This window comes from Tachysurus vachellii, chromosome 14, assembly GCF_030014155.1.
Source record: "Tachysurus vachellii isolate PV-2020 chromosome 14, HZAU_Pvac_v1, whole genome shotgun sequence".
NCBI classification, from domain to species: Eukaryota; Metazoa; Chordata; class Actinopteri; order Siluriformes; family Bagridae; genus Tachysurus; species Tachysurus vachellii.
Genome location: NC_083473.1, coordinates 2,137,129 through 2,163,334, shown reverse-complemented (window position 1 = coordinate 2,163,334; position 26,206 = coordinate 2,137,129). Strand labels below are relative to the sequence as shown.

At 42.9% G+C, this 26,206-nt stretch overlaps 1 protein-coding gene across 1 annotated transcript; it reads left to right on the top strand.

Moving 5' to 3' along the window:
* Window positions 1-311: 311 nt before the first annotated feature.
* LOC132857050 (uncharacterized) lies at window positions 312-20,408 on the top strand. The gene is made up of 6 exons (XM_060887009.1): window positions 312-573; window positions 884-1,234; window positions 12,773-12,937; window positions 13,064-13,122; window positions 19,679-19,817; window positions 20,146-20,408. The coding sequence occupies exons 1-5, from the start codon at window positions 504-506 to the stop codon at window positions 19,805-19,807; spliced, it is 774 nt and encodes a 257-aa protein (XP_060742992.1). The 5' UTR covers window positions 312-503; the 3' UTR covers window positions 19,808-19,817; window positions 20,146-20,408.
* Window positions 20,409-26,206: the final 5,798 nt, after the last annotated feature.

Genomic DNA, 26,206 nt, shown 5'->3' with positions numbered 1-26,206 from the left:
AAGAAATAATTAGTGTAGTAAATAATAATATTCTCTAATTCATGTGTTGCACAGAGGGACAGTGGGGAACATCACCGTCTCACAACAGCAGTGTCCTGGGTTTCGCTGCATGAAAACAAATTCATTCACACAGAACCAACAAACACCTGAAGTAAAACCTGAGTATGATTTGATCTGTAAGTCCCAACAAAGAGTTTCATGACAGCCAAGAAAACAGTTCCAAAATGATGGATTTCTCTGTTTTAACTCAACTCTGACTGGTAACTTCTCTATATTCATCCTTCATCTATTCATTTTAGCTCTAACAGTCAGGACAGTAGATTAAAGTAACTAATAAACTAATGAGTTATAAGAATAAATGTGAGAATATAAAATGAGATTTCAGAAGCTTATTGAACACCAGAACATAACAGGAGACAGGATGTAGAGTCTCGTGGCTGAAGAAGTTAAACCGGAAAACAGCAGAAACAGAAGACTTTTTATTCCACTAAGTGTCTGTTCACATGTTCAGTGGAGGATGTGTGTTAGACATGGCAGAGTTCCTGAGTGGGTTTAATCTACTGCTGCTGATTGGTGAGTATATTAATTATTATTATTTTTTCTTATTGTTATTTAGCTTTTTTCTTCTTTTTTACATTTTAGACTATCCACATTAGCTGAAGAGAGATCAATGCATTCAGTTATAACAGGAAGCTGAATTAAAATGGAGTTTTTTGACCATTTAAATAAACAAAATAAATATAAATAAAATATTAAAGTATAAATATAACAGTATTGTCTATATGTTAAGTGCGGCTCCGTGGATGTAATGTAGTGTGATCTGTGTGTTAGGTTTACAGAGTGCTGATGAATCTTCTCTCTTCATGTGGTGTTGATCTTTCAGGTGTCATCAGTCTGAGTCTCCTTCAGAACATTTCAGCTGATCTGTTATCTGTTGATCCTGGAGAAAACGTCACTCTGTTCTGTAACAGCACTAATTATTCAGAGATATCGTGGTATCACATGAACTCAGCAGGCAAGAGGCAGATTATATCGACCAAACAAGGGAAAGTGGACAAACACTTTTATACTGATTATAATGAGGATAAGAGTCACTTTACTATATCAGAAAGCAGCAGTTCAGTCAGTTTAGTGATTATTGGAGTTAGAGACACAGATCTGGGATTTTATTACTGTGGAGGTCGAAACAAGGAACACATTCAGTTTGGGAAAGTCATCAGTCTGAACTTTACAGGTCAGTAACAACACTTTATTTACATTGGTTATTAATACTGTACTTTGTTTTTTATATTTATTTATAGACTTATTTAAGATTTATTTCATCTTATTACATATTATTATCTTCAGAATTTATTAAAATTATTATTTAGACATTAAACGTGATTTTTTCCCACATTAAAACAGACAGTAAACATGAACATGGATTTATATAAAATGTGATTTTAAAATGATTAATGTAACACAGGTCAGAGTTGAACTGCTGGTGGAAAATAAAATGTAATTTGCATTAATTATATTTTCAATTTAAACACTAACAAAAGTAATATAATTTATTTTAAAAGTTGTTCTGTTGCACTATTAACAAAGGAAAAATAGTTTAAAAAAATAAATAAGGAAAAAACCGCTAACATTATAGTCTATTATGACTGGCGCCGTGCATGACGTCACAGAGGTAAGACGGAAGTAATTACACGGAGAGCACACGCATCGCAGGTCGCGGGTGTTTTAATGTGGATTAAAAGGCAAATATGTCAATCATCCTTGATTAATATGTATAAATATTGTTATATGATGTTGTAACTCCTTGTATAAAACCTATTTGGATTATTTTAGTGTGATGATTGGCAAGATTGAAGTGGATGTTAGTCGATTGTGGACTGAGTAGCATCCGATGTGATTTAGTGAAATTTCCCGGATTTGGTGAGTTTCAATATATGATGTGTAGTTCTCTGAAAGGAATTGTTTGAGTTTATTCATGTTCAAAAGAGGTTTATGTGAGTTTTGTGAGATGTGAGAATTTATTTGTTTAGTTGGAATGTGTAGTGTATTCTAACTGTATGCATTGTAATTCTAAGAGCATTACAATGCTTTTCCAAATGATTATCATTGATGATTATCATTGTGATAAATGATTGCTTATATATTGAGTGACAAAGTGCTAAAATAGTGTTTTCCACATAGTTAAGGCAATGTATTTCAGATCTGTTGAGTTTAAGAGACATTAATTGTCTACTATGTTCATGGTACTGTTCATATGAACAGGTCGAGTTTTTTGAGGACTAGGAAAAGCTGTGATCCTGAGATGGCGAGCCTCCCAGTTTGAGAACCCTAAGGAAGACGAGAGAGAATTCACGATTCATCAAGTGATCCGTGCCTTATCTGCTCTTACGAGGGGTATTCACCCAGCTTTGTCGGTATCTCTCAGTAATTACCTCATTGCATATAACTGATTGCTGCACTATTGAACATTTACAGCATCAACAATTGCACACATTACACCAAGACTTTTGCATTTGTTGGATTTGTCATTTGGATTCAAAGGACTATTTTCCTTACACACATTCATATATTTTTGTTCCATGGGTTGAGAACTATTCACTCAGGATACCATTTGACATGTTTGAATAATTTCCATGTATATCTTTATTTCACTTGATGTAATCTGTTGTGTATCTGAAATTGTAAATTCCTTTGTGGGTAAAATGTTCTAATTTAACAAATTTTGTAGGGAACAAAGCTCCAAAAAAAATATACTAGATTATAAAATAACGTTAAGTTTGAATTACTTTAGTTGTACATTAATATCCAAAATAGCAATTGTAATACAAATATAAACAAAAATAAAATACAATTAGGTCAAGTAACCATAAAGGAGCTCAAGACCTTTAAAGTTATTTAAAGGAAAGAAGGGAAAAACTATTTTTTTGTTATACTGTTATTGTTTCATTGTCATTTTATTTTTGTTTACATTCCAGATTTATACCCATTTAAACTTTTTTTCTTTAAGTAAATCAAACCATCTTGGTGAAAGTGATTTTCCTGGTCTGTCTGTCTTTGTGATTCGCATTCACTTTTCCTTGCCCTCCTTAGCGAACCTAGCAATCTGGCCTATAACTGTGTGATCCTAACATTGATAGCCCTGCCGGCTACAGTAAGTGGCGAGCCAGCCAGGAGGGCATTATACTCAAAATTTTTCAGAAACCCTAAAGACACGAGACCAGGAGAATAACTTGGTATTTGAAAGAGGTGCAAATAGTGTCAACATGGAAGTAGTTGAGCTTGAAAATGTCATAATTGAAAACTCAGTGATAATTAGTGGACTGACAAACTCAGAAATTGATGAAGACCTGACTGAATTCTTAATCAAGTATGGTCGTGTTCATAGACACATTCGCATAGACAATCCCAAATCGCCCTATCATAAAGAAGTTGTTGTAGAGTACAGCAGTAGTTCTGCATTAGTGACTCTTAAACCACTTTTGCCTTACACTTTTGTGAGTCCCCACAACGTTGCTTACCACATAAGGCTTCTGTCAAATGTCTATACATTAGCAGTAACTGAACTTGCAACCGCCCATTATTTTGATGAACTGAAGAGAATAGCGAAGCTCAGTGGCAGAACTTTTGATGAACTTGTGAAAGAGCAGCTTCTCTCAGCCACTGTCTCCGTTGCTGACAATCTCACTGATTCATCCAAAATGACCAATCCTTCTTCCTCCGACATTCCTTCTCCACCAAACCAAACTGATTATTCAGGAGAACGCAACTCTGATACAGTCCACAGAGTGGTTACAGGAAACTTTTCACCAACATTGGAAGCAAAGGATGTGAACCCAACTGAAGTCCAAAGGATGGTTGTAGAGCACATTGTGAAAAGTGATTGCGTTTCACCCTCTAATGCATCGTTCAGGCTAAGGGTATTCTCAGGCAAAGTTCCCCGTCCTGCTGGTGAAGTTGATTACGATACTTGGCGGAACAGTGTAGAGTTAATTCTTCAAGACCCTTCACTTTCTGAATTGCATCGGTCTAGGAGGATATTAGACAGCCTATTGCCGCCAGCATCAGAAATTGTCAAGCAGTTAGGTGCAAAAGCCTTACCAGTTGCTTACCTTGAAATCTTAGACTCAGCTTTTGATACGATAGAGGACGGTGATGATCTCTTTGCAAGGTTTCTGAATATGCTGCAAAACGCGAGTGAAAAGCCGTCCTTGTACTTACAACGGTTGTACACTAACCTTCTCAAAGTGATAAAAAGAGGCGGTATTTCTGCAGATGAAGCTGACCGACAACTTCTGAAACAATTCTGTCGAGGCTGTTGGGATGACACCCTAATAGCAAATCTTCAGCTTGAACATAAGAGGAACAGACCACCCCCATTCCCTGAGTTACTCTTGCAGTTGCGCAGTGAGGAGAACAAACACTTTGCCAAGGAAAGTCGCATGAGACAGCACCTAGGTGCACAGAGACAAAAAGCCAGTTCCCATATTGTCACTGCTAACCCTCTTGAACAAAGTGAGAATGAAAAGTCAGAAGGGACTGAGGTTGCTGAATTAAAACGGCAGGTTGCCAAGCTCCAGAGCCAGCTCGCTAAACAAAGGAGTAAACAGACAGGACAAAGCGTATCGCAGTCGAACACTGTCCTTGAGCTCAAGCAGCAAGTCACAGAGCTCCAGAGTCAAATGTCTAAGCTCAAAGTGCAAAAGAACCCAGAGCCAAAGAATAATCCAAGCAGAATGAAGCACACAACAATGAGATCTGCCAGAGAGAACCCCCATATAGCTGACCACAGGCTACATCACAGGCCCAGGCCAGGCTATTGTTTTCAATGTGGTGAGGATGGGCATGTCGTTTCAATTTGCGAAAATGATCCAAATCCGTTTCTGGTAGCTGATAAGAGGAAGCAGTTGAAGGAACGCCAAGCCCTGTGGGACATTCAGCATGGTCCCAGTGTTTCGGAAGCTTTAAATGCCAGCCAGTCCTTGTAGCGAGACGTACAAGGGCTGTCAATTGTCAAGCAAGTCTCAAGAAGCCAAACAATGTGAGCTATCTCAAGTCTTATGGAAAACGCCATCCGGTTGGCCTACCCAAAGGATTAATTGGCACGAAGTGCACTGCTCAAGTGAACATCGAAGGGAACCCTTGTTCTTGTCTACTTGATACAGGGTCCCAAGTAACGACCATTTCCCAGTCTTTTTATGAGCAAAATTTACCTGGATTAAGCATAACCTCCTTGGATAATCTGTTAGAGGTAGAAGCAGCAAATGGTCAATCAGTACCTTACCTGGGTTATGTTGAGGTGAAGGTCACATTTCCCAGAGACTTCCTTGGGTCTAATGTTGAAGTCTTGACCCTTGCTTTAGTAATTCCAGAGACTGGTGGTACTGCCCAGCCAAAGGTGCTAATAGGCACGAACACCTTGGATCTTGCATACGACAAATATCTTGAAGCCAATGGTTCAGTCTGTAAAGCCATTCCATTTGGCTACAGAGCTGTGATTCAGACCATCGAACACAGGCGCCAACAGAAAGAAAACAGTAACATGGGAATTGTTAGGCTGCCTGGTGCTGACCCTGTTGTTGTTCCTGCCGGTCAAAATGCTGTTCTTGAAGGAGTGGTGAGTGTAAGAGGACAAGTAGCAGAGAGGGGGGCTGTGATGGAACCTCCTTCGTGTTCACCTTTTCCTGGAGGGCTGCTAGTTGCCAGCTGTTTACTAAATCTACCTCAGCACCCATCACAGAAAGTTCCAGTGGTGGTAAAGAATGAGACAGAGCATGACATCATCATCCCTGGCAAGAGTGTGATTGCAGACATTCATGCTTTGCAGAAAGTGATGCCGCACAACTTTGTGCAATCTGATTGCTCAGCGTCAAGTGCTCGTATAAAACCCATTGAAGACCTCTGTTTTGACTTCGGTGATTCCTGTCTGCCAGAGGAATGGAAGAGGAGAATCACTCAGAAACTGTGCGCTATGCCAGACGTTTTTGCATTGCACGACATGGACGTTGGACAGACAAACAAAGTAAAACACAGCATCAAGTTACATGACGAAACCCCCTTCAAGCATAAAGCCAGACCGATCCATCCCAATGATCTTGAAGCTGTCCGCCGACATCTGGAGGAATTGCTTGAAGCCGGTATCATTCGTGAGTCAGAATCATCTTTCTCTTCCCCTATCGTTGTAGTAAGGAAGAAGAACGGTGACATAAGGCTTTGCATTGATTATCGGAAGCTGAATATGCAAACCATCAAAGACGCATATGCCTTACCCAATTTAGAAGAAACTTTTTCAGCACTTCGAGGTTCAAAATGGTTCTCAGTGCTTGATCTCAAATCTGGGTATTACCAGATTGAACTAGAAGAGAAAGACAAACCCAAGACTGCCTTCGTATGCCCGCTGGGTTTTTGGGAGTTTAATAGGATGCCGCAGGGCATCACTAATGCTCCCAGCACATTCCAAAGGCTGATGGAGAAGTGCATGGGTGACATCAACCTTTCAGAAGTCCTAGTGTTCTTGGACGATTTAATTGTCTTTTCAGATACTCTAGAAGAGCATGAGCGACGTCTTCTTCATGTTCTGGGACGTTTGAAAGACTATGGGCTAAAGCTTTCGTTGGAAAAGTGCAAGTTTTTCCAGCAGTCAGTGAAATATCTTGGTCACATTGTCTCAGAAAATGGTGTGGAGACAGATCCTCAAAAAATAGAAGCCATTAAGACCTGGCCAAATCCAAGGAACCTGAAAGAGTTGCGTTCCTTTCTGGGTTTCTCCGGTTACTACCGACGATTTATTAAGGACTATGCGAAGCTGGTGAAACCACTGAACGAGCTGACTGTGGGGTATCCTCCTCTTCAGAGGAGTTGCAAGGTGCAAAGAAAGGAAAAGACCTACTTTGATCCCAAAGAGCCTTTTGGAGGGCGATGGACAGCTGACTGCCAGCGAGCATTTGAAACACTCATTACGAAACTTACAGAAGCGCCGATATTAGGATTTGCAGACCCTGGTTTGCCATATGTGCTGCATACAGACGCGAGCACTACCGGGCTTGGGGCAGCACTCTATCAGGAGCAAGAGGGAGTGCTTCGAGTAATCGCATATGCTAGTCGAGGGTTGTCAAAGAGTGAGGCCCGATATCCTGCCCACAAGCTGGAATTCCTTGCTCTGAAGTGGGCAGTTACTGAAAAGTTTTGTGATTACCTTTATGGAAGCAGTTTTAAAGTGATCACCGACAGCAACCCCCTCACGTATGTTTTAACATCAGCCAAGCTGGATGCAACCAGCTACAGGTGGCTGTCTGCTTTGTCCACTTTCTCCTTCACCCTCCAGTATCGCCCTGGGAAGAGCAATCTCGACGCAGATGCACTCTCAAGACGACCTCATGGTGATCTGGTGAATGATTCTGTATCGCAGAAGGAGCAAGATCGCATACGGCAGTTCACCTTGTACTATTCATCTGAAGCGGCTAATTCCACCCTGGTTCCCACTGATGTAATCCAAGCAATCTGTGACAAGCACTCACTATGTCAGGTTGGTAACAACAGTTGTATCACTCTTGTCGAGTCACTCTCTATGTGCCCAGAAGCGATTCCCAAAGATTATGAGCTGATGGAAGGATCTTCAGTTGTTCCCTGTATGTCAGAACAGGAGTTAAAGGAAAAGCAGAGAAATGATCCAGCCATGCGAGAAGTAATTTTTTACTTGGAATCAGGAGACGCTATCCTACCTGCACTGAGACATGAGCTCCCAGAACTTACTTTCCTGTTGAGAGAATGGAGAAAACTTGAATTGAAGGATGGTGTTCTCTACCGTAAAAGAACTGTTGGAGATTGTACAACTTACCAACTCGTCCTTCCACCGGAGTTGAGAGCCATGACCATGGAAAGCCTGCATGACAACATGGGTCACATGGGAATAGAACGGACCCTTGATCTCATCCGGTCCCGATTCTATTGGCCCAGGATGGCTAGTGATGTTGAAAACAAAATCAAGACCTGCAGTCGTTGCGTATGTAGAAAAGCTTTGCCAGAAAGAGCAGCACCCCTAGTGAACATTCAAGTTACCCGGCCACTAGAGCTAGTGTGCATGGACTTTTTGTCATTGGAACCCGACCGGAGCAACACCAAAGACGTCTTGGTGATAACTGACTATTTCACCAAGTATGCGGTTGCGGTTCCAACTCCAAATCAGAAAGCTAGAACAGTCGCCAAGAGCCTGTGGGAGAATTTTATAGCTCATTATGGTGTGCCTGAAAAGCTCCACAGTGATCAAGGACCTGATTTTGAGTCCAAAACCATTAAAGAACTCTGTGACATTGCTGGAATTAAAAAGGTCCGAACCACACCGTACCACCCAAGAGGGAACCCAGTTGAGCGTTTCAACCGCACACTGTTGGGGATGCTTGGTACTTTAAAAGCTCAGGATAAAGTTCACTGGAAAGACTTTGTTAAACCCCTTGTGCATGCTTATAACTGCACAAAGCACGATACAACGGGTTTCACACCATACGAACTTATGTTCGGACGGCAGCCAAGACTGCCGGTAGACTTGATTTTCAACACCACGATGAACCGTGACAGTCCTAAGTTCCATTCTCAATATGTTCAGTCACTAAAAAGTCACCTACAGGAGAGCTACAAGCTAGCTCAGAAGAATGCGGCCAAAACCGCAGAAAGGAACAAAGTCCGTTTTGATCGCAGAGTGACTGAGTCATCTCTTGAGGAAGGTGACCGTGTGCTGGTCAGAAATGTGAGGTTACGTGGAAAACATAAACTGGCTGACAGGTGGGATCCTGTAGTGCACGTTGTAGTAGGTCGTGCTGGTGAACTACCTGTCTATACAGTGAAACCTGAGAAACAAGAAGGTCCCTTACGAACATTGCACAGAGATTTATTGTTACCTTGTGGGTTTTTGCCTTCATTTCCAGAAGATGAGGTCGGCATGACGAAACCTCAGGAAAAACGTTTAACCAGACGAAGCAGAGTTGAGGACACTGATGAATGTTTAGAGAACTGTCAAAGCTCTGATGAGGATGACTATGCACCTCAAATCTCTGTAGTTCCAACCATTACCTCAGAAAGGTTCATCCAGGAGTACGATGTTATAAGGAAACCTACAGAGGTCCCTCTTAACTGGGATTCTGCAAACCGAATCTCACCTAACGTAGCACTTGTCCCACGTGATGATTCAGAGCCTGTGAATGCAGGAGATGTGTCGTTGGGGAATCCATCTGAACTTGAATACCTTCCCGGCACTGAATGCTCACCTGAAATGCAGAACTTACCAGAAGTTGAATCCTCATGCAGTCCTGCAGAACCTGTAAAGGAAAACCTGAAAGAAAGAAAGCAAGTACCTCAAGTAGAAGAGCCGACACTTGATGTACTTAATGAAAACCAAAGGAAACAAGACAATGAAACGCATTTGCAAACTGAAGAAACTACACCCGATGTTTCAGTGCAGAACAGCAGACTGAGTTCACCTGACCCTGATGAGGATGAAACAGATCAAGATGAGAGTGAGGATGAAAGTCATCTAAGAAGGTCTAAAAGAGTGAAGCAGAAGTCAAAAAGACTAACTTATCCAGAGTTGGGAAACCCAATGATATCAATCATTCAGTCTTTGCTTCAGGGGTTGAACACTGCTTTCGTCGAGTCACTTACAGAACAACCCAGATCAATTAGACACTCCAAACCCTAAAACTTTAGGTTACAGCCATGCAAAGGGACTTGCATAGACTAAGGGGGGAGGGTGTAACACAGGTCAGAGTTGAACTGCTGGTGGAAAATAAAATGTAATTTGCATTAATTATATTTTCAATTTAAACACTAACAAAAGTAATATAATTTATTTTAAAAGTTGTTCTGTTGCACTATTAACAAAGGAAAAATAGTTTAAAAAATAAATAAGGAAAAAACCGCTAACATTATAGTCTATTATGACTGGCGCCGTGCATGACGTCACAGAGGTAAGACGGAAGTAATTACACGGAGAGCACACGCATCGCAGGTCGCGGGTGTTTTAATGTGGATTAAAAGGCAAATATGTCAATCATCCTTGATTAATATGTATAAATATTGTTATATGATGTTGTAACTCCTTGTATAAAACCTATTTGGATTATTTTAGTGTGATGATTGGCAAGATTGAAGTGGATGTTAGTCGATTGTGGACTGAGTAGCATCCGATGTGATTTAGTGAAATTTCCCGGATTTGGTGAGTTTCAATATATGATGTGTAGTTCTCTGAAAGGAATTGTTTGAGTTTATTCATGTTCAAAAGAGGTTTATGTGAGTTTTGTGAGATGTGAGAATTTATTTGTTTAGTTGGAATGTGTAGTGTATTCTAACTGTATGCATTGTAATTCTAAGAGCATTACAATGCTTTTCCAAATGATTATCATTGATGATTATCATTGTGATAAATGATTGCTTATATATTGAGTGACAAAGTGCTAAAATAGTGTTTTCCACATAGTTAAGGCAATGTATTTCAGATCTGTTGAGTTTAAAAGACATTAATTGTCTACTATGTTCATGGTACTGTTCATATGAACAGGTCGAGTTTTTGAGGACTAGGAAAAGCTGTGATCCTGAGATGGCGAGCCTCCCAGTTTGAGAACCCTAAGGAAGACGAGAGAGAATTCACGATTCATCAAGTGATCCGTGCCTTATCTGCTCTTACGAGGGGTATTCACCCAGCTTTGTCGGTATCTCTCAGTAATTACCTCATTGCATATAACTGATTGCTGCACTATTGAACATTTACAGCATCAACAATTGCACACATTACACCAAGACTTTTGCATTTGTTGGATTTGTCATTTGGATTCAAAGGACTATTTTCCTTACACACATTCATATATTTTTGTTCCATGGGTTGAGAACTATTCACTCAGGATACCATTTGACATGTTTGAATAATTTCCATGTATATCTTTATTTCACTTGATGTAATCTGTTGTGTATCTGAAATTGTAAATTCCTTTGTGGGTAAAATGTTCTAATTTAACAAATTTTGTAGGGAACAAAGCTCCAAAAAAATATACTAGATTATAAAATAACGTTAAGTTTGAATTACTTTAGTTGTACATTAATATCCAAAATAGCAATTGTAATACAAATATAAACAAAAATAAAATACAATTAGGTCAAGTAACCATAAAGGAGCTCAAGACCTTTAAAGTTATTTAAAGGAAAGAAGGGAAAAACTATTTTTTTGTTATACTGTTATTGTTTCATTGTCATTTTATTTTTGTTTACATTCCAGATTTATACCCATTTAAACTTTTTTTCTTTAAGTAAATCAAACCATCTTGGTGAAAGTGATTTTCCTGGTCTGTCTGTCTTTGTGATTCGCATTCACTTTTCCTTGCCCTCCTTAGCGAACCTAGCAATCTGGCCTATAACTGTGTGATCCTAACATTGATAGCCTTACCGGCTACATTAAACTAGAATTTTATTCTTTTATTTAGGTCATTTTTGTCATTTTAAAGGTTCAAGACTAAATGTGTTAATAATTGTGTAGAAGCTCTTTCACCAGGGACGCATGTCTAGCTCCAGACTCCTGTATGGTGTCATAGTCATCACTTTATCTATAAAAGTTTGCAGGTCCATTAATTTTACAGTTAAGTCCAAACAGAGATCACTGGTCAGTTTAGACTTTGTTCTTTTTGTTTAATTGTCTGTTCTTTTTGTTTCACTAATCTTATGTTTTTATAGTTTAAAGCATTAGTTTAGGTGTGAAATGAAGTCACTGATGTTCACATAATGCACTTTATAAACACATGATAGTCTGAATAATACGGTGGCCGGGAAGTGCAAAACAAATGAACAAATCCGAAAACACATTAACAAACCCGAAAACGCATTAACAAATCCCAAAACACAGTAACAAATCTGAAAACAAATTAACAAATCCCAAAACACATTAACAAATCCGAAAACAAATTAACAAATCCGAAAACACATTAACAAATCCAAAAACAAATTAACAAATCCAAAAACACATTAACAAATTAACAAATTAACAAATCCCAAAACACATTAACAAATCCGAAAACAAATTATCAAATCCCAAAACACAATAACAAATCCCAAAATACATTAACAAATCCGAAAACAAATTAACAAATCAGAAAACACAACGACATTTCAGACAACCCGGAAGCGGTTGGTATAGTTTGTGATTGGACAAGACACCTGTCACTCAAGGTATACATGAAGTTCAACAGTCTGCCGCAGGGAAAAGTTGGAATGGATGGATGGAATGGATTACTGTGGATTAATTCTGTTATTTTCTTATATTTAAACAGAGAACTTTACACATTACACATAAGATTCCATACCTGTATATCTTGAGTGATAGGTGTCTTGTCCAATGATCGGTAAGTTTCCATTCAAAAAAGATACTCTACCGTTTCTGGGTTGTCTGACTTGTCGTTGTGTTTTCGTATTTGTTAATGTATATTCTGATTTGTTAATGTGTATTCTGATTTGTTCATGTGTTTTCGGATTTGTTAATGTGTTTTCGGATTTGTTAATGTGTTTTGCACTTCTCGGGCACCGTAGAATAACCAGAGAGTCACGTGTGAATTCAGAGTTACACGTTTTAGTCTTATGTGTTGAATTACAGTCCAACAAAACATCTATTATTGATCAGACTTGAGACGTTTCCTGGATTTAACAATAATAATTATTATAGCTGCATAATACTGATTATTATTTAAGATATTTTCTTGGAGGACACTGTACTGATATCTCTGTGGTTCTGTGTGTATTTTAGGTGGCAGCAGAAATGAGACTCGTTCTTCATCAGAGGATTCAGATTCACACCAGACTGGAGGAACTGAGAACATCTGGATTATACATATGATCATAATGTTTGTGTGCTCCATCTCTGTCCTAATAATCATCATCTGCATGTGTGTGTTCTGCAGCAGGGTGGAAGGTAAAAGTGCTTTAACTTGTAGGTTAAACATTAAAGAATCAGACAGAAGTTTTGTGGTAATTATGTATTTATTGTGTCTAAATTTATTGTCTAATTTATATTAATGAAAACAGAATTCTCTTTCAGGAAAATTATCATCATCATTATCATCATGCTGCAGTCACGACACCAGCTCCACTGAACAGGTATAAAAACATTCACATTAATGTCAAATACTGAGGACAAAAATCTATTATCATTTTTCTCCAGAAAAAAAAAAATGACTGCATTTATCACAGTAACATTTTTAGAATTGGAATCAATTTCTAGGTAAGTGATTAGAATTAATTCCTAAGTACTGGATAATTATTTCTGGTATGAAGAAAAGGACAAAAAATATGACAAACATTTGTTTATTTGGCAGTAAATAAAATGCATATTCACATTAAATGACAGTGTAATTAGATAAAAACAATAGAGGAATTTATAAATAAAAAATAAATAAAAAAACAAACATAATGGAATTTAATATTAAAGACAGAATAAAATATATGATGTTACAAACACATAAAACCTTTACAGTTATATAACATTACCTGCTTTATTATTATTTATTTGTGGAGTTAGTAACTGCAGACTGGTGTATTTTATAAATCATTTGATGTTCTATTCCTGTAGAGTTGATGTAGTACAGAACTGTCTACATTACCATGAAACATAAATGAACCTGTGTGTTAAAGAAATTCCTCATTCTTACTGTGACGTCACAGACTCTTCTCCATGTTCTTCACTAATCTAGTTTAGTTATTTTGAGATCAGTGTTATGTGGTTAAGTTTTAATGTGTCATAACTTGCGTTTTCTTCCACATATTTGCCTGATATTTACCAGGATTGTTCCAAATTATGGACTTTGCAAGTAAAATTAATTTGGTCTATTTTCGTTGAACTATGTGTTCAGACCAGTATATACTTTGCACTTTGGATCCACTTGGGTCATTTTGACCCGGCCACATTTAGTGGGGCAACAGGTCACACTTTTGCCCTTTTCAGCACAATGAACATACATACAGACACAAAAATGCACACATAAAATGTCCACTAACACACTCACCCAAAACACACACACAAACACACACACACACGCTGTAATGACAGGTCATGAGACTGAGGATCCATGTGCACGCTTTTTAATATAAGCTCGAGGTACAACAGGTGTAGGTCAGAATCGGCAAACACAATATCAAAGGTGAGGCAGAAATCAGAAACGGTAATACAGGCAGAAGGTCGGGACAGGCGGCAGACAATCATAAAGTGGAGCAAAAACCAAAACAGAGTCAAAACCAGGAATACACAGACAGACAGACAAACGCTCAGACCGATAGCAGAGGCAAATCGAGACTTCGCAGAGAAGGGAAGTTCAAGTTCCTGTTTTATAGGACGCCTGTGATTGAGATCAGCTGGTGGTGTAGTAATGACAGGAGCGGTGGCTTGTGGGAGATGTAGTTCGGGAGTCGTTAGAACTCGGGTGAAGGTTCCCTCTGGTGGCGGTCGGGAGACGAGGCAGGTGCTTCATTCATAACACATGCACACACACACATGCACAAACACACAAACACGCAGGCACACACACACACACACACACACAAACACACACAAATTGGGCATTGGATTTCATTAGGCCTCCAGAAAAAAAAAAGCCAAACATTTGTAAATATTTCACACTTTTGATATGCCTTCGCCTAGCAGAGGGCAAAATATCATCTACCGAAATGATGCTACACACACACGCACACACACACACACACACACACACACACAAGCATTGGGCATTGCAATTCATTGGGCCTTCAAAAAAACAAAAACAATCATTTGTAAATATTTCACACTTGTTATATGCATTTGTCCAGCTGGGGGCAATATCTTTTCTTCTTCTTCTCCAACAATCTTTACACACACACACACACACACACACACACACACACACATTGTGTTTTCATATTCAAATCATATTTGTTTCGTCTCTTATTTATGAATTTAGTTGCATCAGCTTTGGCCTGGAGATATGCTGAGTAATGTTTGACATTTATCAGTCAGTGGTTATCCAAAATAATATTTAATAATTTCTGCTTATAGGTTTATCGTTCATAAATTAAGTATAATAAAAAACATAAGTAGGTAAACAAAGTTTTATTCACATGAAATTATGGCATGTTTTTGAGTGTGTGTGTGTGTGTGTGTAGCAGGTTGGTTGATCAGATGACATCAGGTGGGCAAAATACATATTACAAGTGTAAAATAGATATTACACTCAGAATGGTGATAATTGTAGAATTTTTGATTTGTAAGCATTCAAGTCAATTTGGCCTGGAAAAAAACAGGTTTTATTATTTACTGACATTAAAAATGGTCAAAATGGTTTCAAAACAATCTCCTGCCCTTGAAATATACCAGCCTGTAATCGTGCATCAACTTTTGTGCCTCTATAGTGAAAATAATTAAAAATTTCTGTTTTTTTTTACTAAAAAATGAGCCATTTTTCGCGGGGCAGCAGTCTAAGCAGGGACGCCCAGACTTCCTTCTCCCCAGACACTTCCTCCAGCTCTTCCGGGGGAATACCGAGGCGTTCCCAGGCCAGCCGAGAGACATAGTCCCTCCAGAGTGTCCTAGGTCTTCCCCGGGGCCTCCTCCCGGTTGGACATGCCCGGAACACCTCCCCAGGGAGGCGTCCAGGAGGCATCCGAAACAGATGCCCGAGCCACCTTAGCTGACTCCTCTCGATGTGGAGGAGCAGCGGCTCTACTCTGAGCTCCTCCCGGGTGACCGAGCTCCTCACCTTGTCTCTAAGGGAGCGCCCAGCCACCTTGCGGAGGAAACTCATTTCGGCCGCCTGTATCCGGGATCTTGTCCTTTCGGTCATGACCCAAAGCTCATGACCATAGGTGAGGGTAGGAACGTAGATCGACTGGTAAATAGAGAGCTTCGCCTTGCGGCTCAGCTCCTTCTTCACCACAACAGACCGGTACATCGACCGCATCACTGCAGAAGATGCACCGATCCGCCTGTCGATCTCCCGCCCCATCCTTCCCTCACTCGTGAACAAGACCCCAAGATACTTAAACTCCTCCACCTGAGGCAGGAGCTCCCCACCAACCTGAAGGGGGCAAGCCACCCTTTTCCGGTTGAGAACCATGGCCTCGGACTTGGAGGTGCTGATTCTCATCCCCGCCGCTTCACACTCGGCTGCAAACCGTCCCAGTGCACGCTGAAGGTCCTGATTTGAGGAAGCCAACAGGACAACATCGTCTGCAAAAAGCATAGACGAAATCCTGTGGTCCCCAAACCGGACTCCCTCCGGCCCCCGACTGCGCCTAGAAATCCTGTCCATATAGATAATGAACAGGACCGGTGACAAAGGGCAGCCCTGCCGGAGTCCAACATGCACCGGGAACAAGTCTGACTTACTGCCGGCAATGCGAACCAAACTCCTGCTCCGGTCATATAGGGACCGGACAGCCCTTAGCAGAGGGCCCCGGACCCCATACTCCCAGAGCACCCCCCACAGGTCACCACGAGGGACACAGTCGAATGCCTTCTCCAGATCCACAAAGCACATGTGGACTGGTTGGGCAAACTCCCATGAACCCTCCAGCAACCTGGCGAGGGTATAGAGATGGTCCAGTGTTCCACGACCGGGACGAAACCCGCATTGTTCCTCCTGAATCCGAGGTTCGACTATAGGCCGAATTCTCCTCTCCAGTACCCTGGCATAGACTTTTCCGGGGAGGCTGAGGAGTGTGATCCCCCTGTAGTTGGAACACACCCTCCGGTCCCCCTTCTTAAACAGAGGGACCACCACCCCAGTCTGCCAGTCCAGAGGCACTGTCCCCAGCCTCCATGCGACGTTGCAGAGGCGCGTCAACCAAGACAGCCCCACAACATCCAGAGACTTGAGGTACTCAGGGCGGATCTCATCCACCCCCGGTGCCTTGCCACTGAGGAGCTTCTCAACTACCTCAGTGACCTCAGCTTGGGGGATCGACGAGTCCACAACTGAGCCCTTGGCCTCTGCTTCCTCAATGGAAGACATGTCGGTGGGGTTGAGGAGAACCTCGAAGTACTCCTTCCACCGTCCGAGGATGTCCCCAGTCGAAGTCAGCAGATTCCCACTCCCACTGTAAACAGTGTGAGCAGGGCACTGCTTCCCCCTCCTGAGGCGCCGGACGGTTTGCTAGAATTTCTTCGAGGCCAACCGATAGTCCTTCTCCATGGCCTCACCAAACTCCTCCCAGACCCGAGTTTTTGCCTCCGCAACCACCCGGGCTGAAGCTCGCTTGGCCCTCCGGTACCTATCAGCTGCCTCCGGAGTCCCCCGAGCCAACCAGGCTCGATAGGACTCCTTCTTCAGCTTGACGGCATCCCTTACTTCTGGGGTCCACCACCGGGTTCGGGGATTGCCGCCACGACAGGCACCGGAGACCTTACGGCCACAGCTCCGAGTGGCTGCGTCGACAATGGAGGCGGAGAACATGGTCCACTCGGACTCAATGTCTCCAACCTCCCTCGGGATCTGGTTGAAGCTCTGCCGGAGGTGGGAGTTGAAGTTCTCTCTGACTGGAGACTCTGTCAAACGTTCCCAGCAGACCCTCACAGTACGTTTGGGTCTGCCAAGTCTGTCCAACTTCCTCCCCCGCCATCGGATCCAACTCACCACCAGGTGGTGATCAGTTGACAGCTCTGCCCCTCTCTTCACCCGAGTGTCCAAGACATACGGCCGGAGGTCAGATGAAACAACCACAAAGTCGATCATCGACCTCCGACCTAGGGTGTCCTGGTACCATGTGTACTGATGGACACCCTTATGCTTGAACATGGTGTTCGTTATGGACAAACTGTGACTAGCACAGAAGTCCAATAACAGAACACCACTCGAGTTCAGGTCGGGGGGGCCGTTCCTCCCAATCACACCCCTCCAGGTGTCACTGTCGCTGCCCACATGCGCGTTGAAGTCCCCCAGTAGAACAATGGAGTCCCCGGTTGGAGCACTTTCCAGCACCCCTTCCAGAGACGCCAAGAAGGTCGGGTACTCTACACTGCCATTTGGCCCGTAAGCACAAATAACAGTGAGAGACCTATCCCCGACCCGCAGGCGCAGGGAAACGACCCTCTCGTTCACCGGGGTGAACTCCAACACATGGTTGCTGAGCTGGGGGGCTATGAGCAAGCCCACACCAGCCCGCCGCCTCTCACCGCGGGCAACTCCAGAGTAGTAGAGAGTCCAGCCTCTCTCAAGGAGTTGGGTTCCAGAGCCCAAGCTGTGTGTGGAGGCGAGCCCAACTATCTCTAGTCGGTATCTCTCAACCTCCCGCACCAGCTCAGGCTCCTTTCCCCCCAGCGAGGTGACATTCCATGTCCCTAGAGCCAGATTCCGTGTCCGGGGATTGGGTCGCCGAGGCCCCCGCCTTCGACTGCCACCCAATCCACATTGCACCAGCCCCTTACGGTCCCTCCTGCAGGTGGTGGGCCCACAGGAGATCGGCCCCACGTCGCTCCTTCGGGCTGAGCCCGGCCGGGCCCCGTGGGGTAAGACCCGGCCACCAGGCGCTCGCATGCGAGCCCCAACCCCGGGCCTGGCTCCAGAGTGGGGCCCCGGTTGCGCCATACCGGGCGACGTCACGGACCTTGTTTTTAAACCACTCATAAGGGGTATTTGAACCGCTCTTGGTCTGGCCTGTCACCCAGGACCTGTTTGCCTTGGGAGACCCTACCAGGGGCAGAAAGCCCCAGACAACATAGCTCCTAGGATCATTCAGGCACGCAAACCCCTCCACCACAATAAGGTGGCGGTTCGAGGAGGGCTATATATATATATATTTTTTTTTTTTTTTTGCAAAAATGTTATGTTGCAAAGAAGTTAGACTAAAAAGTTGAAAAAAAAAATGGCTATCATATATACTTCATTTTTTATAAGCAGTCAAAACAGACAAGGTCAAGTTGACTCAGCGCTCCTAATTTGTATAGGAGGACAATACAAGGGTTAAAGTTTACTATTAAAAATACATTATAACATGAAAATGATCAAATGAATAAAATCCTTTGTTATTCACAGTAGGTTCAATACGGAAACTGTGGTAACTGTGGGGGGTTTGATTCCTGCCTCCGCCTTGTGTGTGTGGAGTTTGCATGTTCTCCCTGTGCCTCGGGGGTTTCCTCCAGGTACTCCGGCTTCCTCCCCCGGTCCAAAGACATGCACGTTAGGTTGATTGGCATCTCTGGAAAATTGTCCGTAGTGTGTGATTGCGTGAGTGAATGAGAGTGTGTGTGTGCCCTGCGATGGGTTGGCACTCCGTCCAGGGTGTATCCTGCCTTGATGCCCGATGACGCCTGAAAGGCTCCCCGTGACCCGAGGTAGTTCAGATAAGCGGTAGAAAATGAATGAATGAATGAATGAATATACTACAAGATTTTCTGGTGCAAAAAAGGGTAAAGAAAAACAAAAACTCCACCTACTGTTCAAATCCTGTACTTACTCATTTAATATGATGCATTATCAATCAAATATTCAGGCTTAAATGAGATAATTGGGGTTAAGATTTTATAAATGTTTCTGGTATAAGAAACCAGACCATCATGAAATACTGCAATAAATGTGTGTAATAAACAGATAATAAACAGTGCAAATATTTTTATCTAAAAAAGAAAAACAGGGACTAAAAAAGAAAAACAAAAAATTAAGTGCAGTTTCATCATCTAATCTCTCTACAGGACGAAAACCTTCATTATGCCAGTGTTCAGTACAAAAGAAGGACCAGAAAATCTTCTATGAACAACACAACATCAGATTTGGACAGTGTGACGTACGCAATAGTCACCTCACAACCACAGAGACACTGAACAACACAAGGTGTCACCAATCATTTATTTTTTTATTTATTTATTTATTTATTCTCTCTAATGAACATTTAACAAACATTTATCCATCTCTTTATATATGGAAAAATAGTTTGAAATGGATTTGAACAATTTACACAAATATAGACTTCTATAAATATTAAAGACTTATTCTAGAAATGAAAGCATTAAAAGCTCATGAGTTTGTTTAGAATTGATCTTTGTCATTATTAAGATGGTATAAGGTTGTTTTTGTCACTAACATTATGTGTTCACATGTGTTTACAAACCACTACCATATGCTGATGACACTCACCTTCTCCTCTCCTTTCCTCTCTCAGATGGTCTGCTCTGATCTCATCAGGGATTTCAGATCATCTTAAACATCATCCCTGCACCACTGAGCTAATGTTCATCTCTGGAGCTTCATCACCATGTCAGGATCTTCTGATTTACTGCAGAACTCTCAGATCACACATCATGGACCATCAGTTACTCTTCTATCTAACTTGACATGGAAAGGTGTCAGGACACACAGTGCTGAAAAGGTTTCACTGAAATCTCTGTCAGAAATATTCACAACATTCTTCTACTGAAACATGAAACATTTCGGGTTTAAAAGTAAATAAAAGAATATTATTATACCAGGAGTATCATGTAAATAATAATAATAATAATAATAATAATAATAATAATAATAATAATAATTGTTTTAAATTCCATAGATGGTATTTTGTTTAATCAAAGATCTCTGTCTTTGTCAATACCATAAACATTCTTTTACTGTTGAATAAAGATCCTATTTTACATAAATAAACTGTACACCAATCATCCATCACATTAAACAGCTCCTGCCTGATGTTCTGTAGGTTCTTCTTCTGTTGACAAAACAGTTCTGACCCAAAAAAACAAGGCATCTGGTACTAACACAGCAACAGATTCTTAAAGTCCTGTAAGTTGATGTGGGGTCTCCATGGATTAGACATATTGGTCCAGTACATGCCTGATCCAGTTGAGATCTTGGGAACTTTGAGTCCAAGTCAACACATTGAACTCTTTATCTTCCTCAAACGGTTCCTGAACAATGTTTGCAGTGTAGCAGGAAACGTTATCATGCTGAATGAGACCACTGCCATTAGGGATACGATTGTGTCTAGTTGGTCTGCAGCAGTGTTTATGTAGGTATTATGGGTCAAATTAACATCCACATTAACTCCAGGACCTGAGGTTTGACATCAGAACATTGCAGATCATTACACCACCTCCATCAGCTCTCCTTCCTACAGTGTCTCCTGGTGCCGTCTCTTAAAGTGCAACTGACACATTTTGAAAGAACATTACTTCACATCTCCAGAGTAAATTTGTCTGATATTTATTGTGAGCATAGAGAAGGTCATGCTGAAGGGATCTGAACACAGGGTTAGTCATGATACAGTCCCCTGGAGCAGAGAGGGTTAAGGGCCTTACTCAAGGGCCCACAGTGGCAGCTCAGCAATTGCTGATGAAAGAAAAAAGAACCATTATTAAGATTTTGAGCCATCAGGAGATACAACAATATTTTCTTGGCAATGAATCCAAAAATCACTGGAACGACACTGAGGTGTTTGTGTGTGTGTGTGTGTGTGTGTGTGTGTGTGTGTGTGTGTTTGTGTGTGTGTGTGTTAAACTAAATGAAACAAATTTATGATGATGGTTGAGAACTAATTAATGATATTGAGAAGGAGATTTTTTCCAGAGTTTCTTCTGCACCAGCGTCCTCAACTGCCTCTGTGTTAAAGATGACAGGGCTCTCAAGTCAAGTCAAGTCAAGAAGCTTTTATTGTCATTTCAACCATATATAGCTGTTGCAGTACATAGTGAAATGAGACAACGTTTCTCCAGGATCAAGGTGCTACATAGAAACAAAGACAGGGCTAAAGACTTGTAAGTAGTCTTAGCCACATAAAGTGTAACTGTGCAACCTGGTGCAAACAGTGCAGGACAAGACAAACAAGACAGACAAGACAGTGCAGGACAAAAGACAGTGCAGGACAAAAGACAGTGCAGGACCAGACAGTGCAGGACAAGACAGTGCAGGACAATGACAGTGCAGACACAAGTTACAAGACAATACAAAAAGTACAAAAAATGCAGTACACAAAAGACAATAAATAGTAAACAGTCACAGAAACAGTGCCGACCGACCAGTGTTAATACTGTATGTGTTAATATAGTATGTGCGAAATGGCTGAGATATTGTACAGTATGTGCAAAAACGGCTGAAATGTTGGGACAGATTGTGCAAAAAACAGCAGACAAGGTGTGCAAAACAGCATGTAAACAGTTTGCTGGATTGTAAGCAGCATGTAAACAGTATGTTGTGTCAGTGTGTGTGTTTTGTGAGGGTCTATGCAGTCCATACAGATGATGTGTGTGTATGTTGTGCTCAGTACAGTACATTTCAGTTGTTGAGAAGTCTGATGGCTTGTGGGAAGAAACTGTTACACAGTCTGGTCGTGAGGGCCCGAATGCTTCGGTACCTTTTTCCAGATGGCAGGAGGGTGAAGAGTGTGTGTGAGGGGTGTGTGGGGTCATCCACAATGCTGTTGGCTTTGCGGATGCAGCGTGTGGTGTAAGTGACTGTGATAGAGGGAAGAGAGACCCCAATGATCTTCTCCGCTGTCCTCACAATCCGCTGCAGGGTCTTGCGTTCTGAGATGGTGCAGTTCCCGAACCAGACAGTGATGCAGCTGCTCAGGATGCTCTCAATGGACCCTCTGTAGAACATGGTCAGGATGGGGGGAGGGAGATGTGCCTTCCTCAGCCTTCGTAGGAAGTAGAGACGCTGCTGGGCTTTCCTGGTGATGGCGCTGGTGTGGAGTGACCAGGTGAGGTTCTCCGCTAGATGAACACCAAGAAATTTGGTGCTCTTGACGATCTCCACAGATGATCCGTCGATGTTCAGCGGAGAGTAGTCACTCTGTGCTCTCCTGAAGTCCACAACCATCTCTTTAGTTTTATCCACATTCAGAGAAAGGTTGTTGGCTCTACACCAGGCAGTTAGTTGTTGCACCTCCTCCCTGTATGCTGACTCGTCGTTCTTGTTGATGAGACCCACCACGGTCGTGTCATCGGCGAACTTGATAATATGATTCGATCTGTGCGTTGCTGCACAGTCGTGAGTCAGCAGAGTGAACAGCAGTGGACTGAGCACGCAGCCTTGAGGAGCTCCAGTGTTCAGTGTGGTGGTGCTGGAGATGCTGTTCCCGATCCGGACTGACTGAGGTCTCCCAGTCAGGAAGTCCAGGATCCAGTTGCAGAGGGAGGTGTTTAGTCCCAGCAGGCTCAGCTTCCCAATCAGGTGCTGAGGGATGATTGTATTGAATGCTGAACTAAAGTCTATGAACAGCATTCGTACATAAGTGTCTTTATTGTCCAGGTGGGTGAGGGCTAAGTGGAGAGCTGTGGCAATGGCATCGTCTGTGGAGCGGTTTGGACGATACGCGAACTGTAGGGGGTCCAGTGAGGGTGGTAGCTGCGTCTTGATGTGCCTCATGACGAGCTTCTCGAAGCACTTCATAACTATGGGTGTGAGTGCAACGGGACGATAGTCATTGAGGCAGGACACTGTAGACTTCTTTGGGACAGGAACGATGGTGGTAGTTTTGAGGCACGTAGGAACAACGGCGCTGCTCAGGGAAATGTTGAAGATGTCCGTAAAGACATCCGCTAGCTGTTCTGCACATTCTCTGAGCACCCTGCCAGGAATGTTGTCTGGTCCAGCAGCCTTCCGTGGGTTAACTCTGCATAGAGATCTCCTCACGTCGGCCGTGGATAGACAGAGTACCTGGTCGTCGGGGGGAGGGATGGACTTCCTCTGCGTTACGTTGTTCTGTACCTCGAACCGAGCGTAGAAATCGTTCAACGCGTCTGGGAGGGAGGCGTCGCTATCACAAGCAGGTGAAGCTGTCTTGTAGTTTGTGATCGCCTGTATGCCCTGCCACATGCGCCGGGTGTCTCCGCTGTCCTGGAAGTGGCTGTGGATAGTCTGGGCGTGTGCGCACTTTGCCTCTCTGATGGCTCGGGACAGTTTGGCCCTTGCTGTTCTTAGGGCCGCCCTGTCCCCTGTTCTGAAGGCTAGGTCTCTAGTCCTCAGCAGAGCACGCACATTAGCAGTCATCCACGGCTTCTGGTTGGAGCGTGTAGTAATGGTCTTGGAGATGGTCACGTCATCAATGCACTTGCCGATGTAACTGGTCACTGATGACGCGTACTCCTCCAAGTTGACAGAGTCACCGTTGGTTGCAGCCTCCCTGAAGATATTCCAGTCAGTGCACTCAAAGCAGTCCTGAAGAGCAGAGGTGGCTCCTGCTGGCCAGGTTTTCACTTGCTTCATAACCGGTTTTGAGCGTCTGACGAGTGGTCTGTATGCTGGAATTAGCATAACAGTGATGTGGTCTGAGTAGCCGAGGTGGGGCCGGGGCTCCGCACGGTATGCGCCGGGAATGTTTGTGTAAACAAGATCCAGCGTGTTTTCACCTCTCGTAGCAAAGTCCACATGTTGATGGAATTTAGGGAGCACTGACTTGAGATTTGCATGGTTGAAATCTCCGGCGATGATAAAAAGTCCGTCGGGGTGAACATTCTGTAGGTCACTAATAGCTCCGTATAGCTCACTTAGCGCCTCTTTAGCATTAGCGCTAGGAGGAATGTAAACTCCGACAATGTAAACAGTAGTGAATTCCCGTGGTAAATAAAATGGTCTGCATCTAACAGTCACAAACTCCACTGACGATGAGCAGTAACTAGAAACAAGCACAGAGTTCTTGCACCAATCCGTGTTGATATAAACACACACACCACCACCGCGAGTCTTACCGCACAGAGCTGCATTTCTGTCGGCTCTAAATGAAGTTAGCCCGTCCAGTTGAATGGCGGCGTCCGGAACTCTGTCGCTGAGCCACGTCTCCGTGAAAACAAACACGCAGCAGTTTCTAATCTCTCTCCGTGTAGAGCGTTCGAGTCGGATGTAGTCCAGTTTATTGTCCAGGGAGCAAACGTTGGCTAGTAAAATGGACGGGAGAGCCGGCCGGCTAGGGTTTGTTTTTAGCCTAGCACGGACCCCCGCCCGCTTACCGCGCTTCCGCTTCCTCGCGCACCGCTTTCGGCGTCCCCTCTCCTGGTCTCTGGTATCAGGCGGTACCGGGGACTGGAGGCCTGGTCTCCGCAGCAAGCCGAGGTCACGTAGCCTATACAGTACATCATCGTGCAGGTTGGTTGTTACGCGATTTCTGTACTTTATTAGGTCCTGATGGTGGTATACATGAACACCGCTGTGCCTGGCATCCATGTAGAAGCAATGGTCGGGCTAAAAACCGTAAATAAAAACTTAGAAAATGTAAATAGCACCGTATTGAATCCGGAGAGGCCGCTGCGTGCTACTGCCGCGCCGCCATCTTGGAAAACGAATAAGTGTCACGCATTGAGCCTGACAGTCCTTCATTTGGGTCTTTTCTCACGCTCAAAACTGACTATTTATCATATATTTAATAAGCCGAAGCACCCAAAATGTATCAGTCCGCATCGCTCTCTCTATGGAACTGGGCAGGAATCAAGCGCGTCTCCCCTGGAGCTCTTAGTCGAGCCTGACACTTATCAGCCAATCAAAAAAAGAGGCTACACTATAGCCAATCAGAAAATAGCACTATTGTAAGCAACAACCTTACTTAAAGAGAAACAGAAAAGAGGGATAAATTTATACGGGATGCACTTATTTCCAGGAATTTCAGAACAGCGTAACAGATATTGCATCATTGGGTAGGCGTGGCCTATTTGATAATCTAACCCTAACCGTAGTTTTTGGTTGTTTATTTGTTTTCGAAAATAGCTTAAAGGTGGGGTCGCCATTGATTGAGAAATGCTTCAGAAAACGGGACGACAAACTAAACAAGAATCAAAACAAACGTGTAGCCAATGAGCAGTAAGGGGCAGGTCTTGTCAATATGGGTGGAGAGAGTGTTCAGTGCGCATGTGTGACATTAGCAGAAAGCTAATGAAAGCGAACAAAGAAACAAAGAAAGGGAAGAAAGGCTTACGATAAGGCAAGAAGTAGGACCCGTGTTAATATAGGATCAGCTTTCCAGCGCTGGAGAGAACTGAAGGAGCAGGAAGTTGGTCACATATTCACAGATTGGAGTTTCCCAAGTCAATAACTCCTGAGCTAAACGCTGTTACTACACAAATAACACCTCTTTTCTATCATAGTAATGTAGAGACGCAGCTACAACCGCGTTTTGCTAGTAACTACAGGTCAGCATTTAACACCATAGTGCCTGCCACACTTGTTGCAAAGCTCCAGACTCTGGGACTAAACAGATCTCTGTGCAGCTGGACTCTGGACTTCCTGACAGGCAGAAGTCAGGT

What these genes read in the sequence shown, in the direction of transcription:
- LOC132857050 (XM_060887009.1), top strand. Translation starts at nt 504, where the DNA reads ATGTTCAGTGGAGGATGTGTGTTAGACATGGCAGAGTTCCTGAGTGGG. An exon ending in TAATCTACTGCTGCTGATTG is followed by an intron (nt 574 to 883) that starts GTGAGTATATTA and finishes TTGATCTTTCAG; the next exon opens with GTGTCATCAGTCTGAGTCTC. An exon ending in CATCAGTCTGAACTTTACAG is followed by an intron (nt 1,235 to 12,772) that starts GTCAGTAACAAC and finishes TGTGTATTTTAG; the next exon opens with GTGGCAGCAGAAATGAGACT.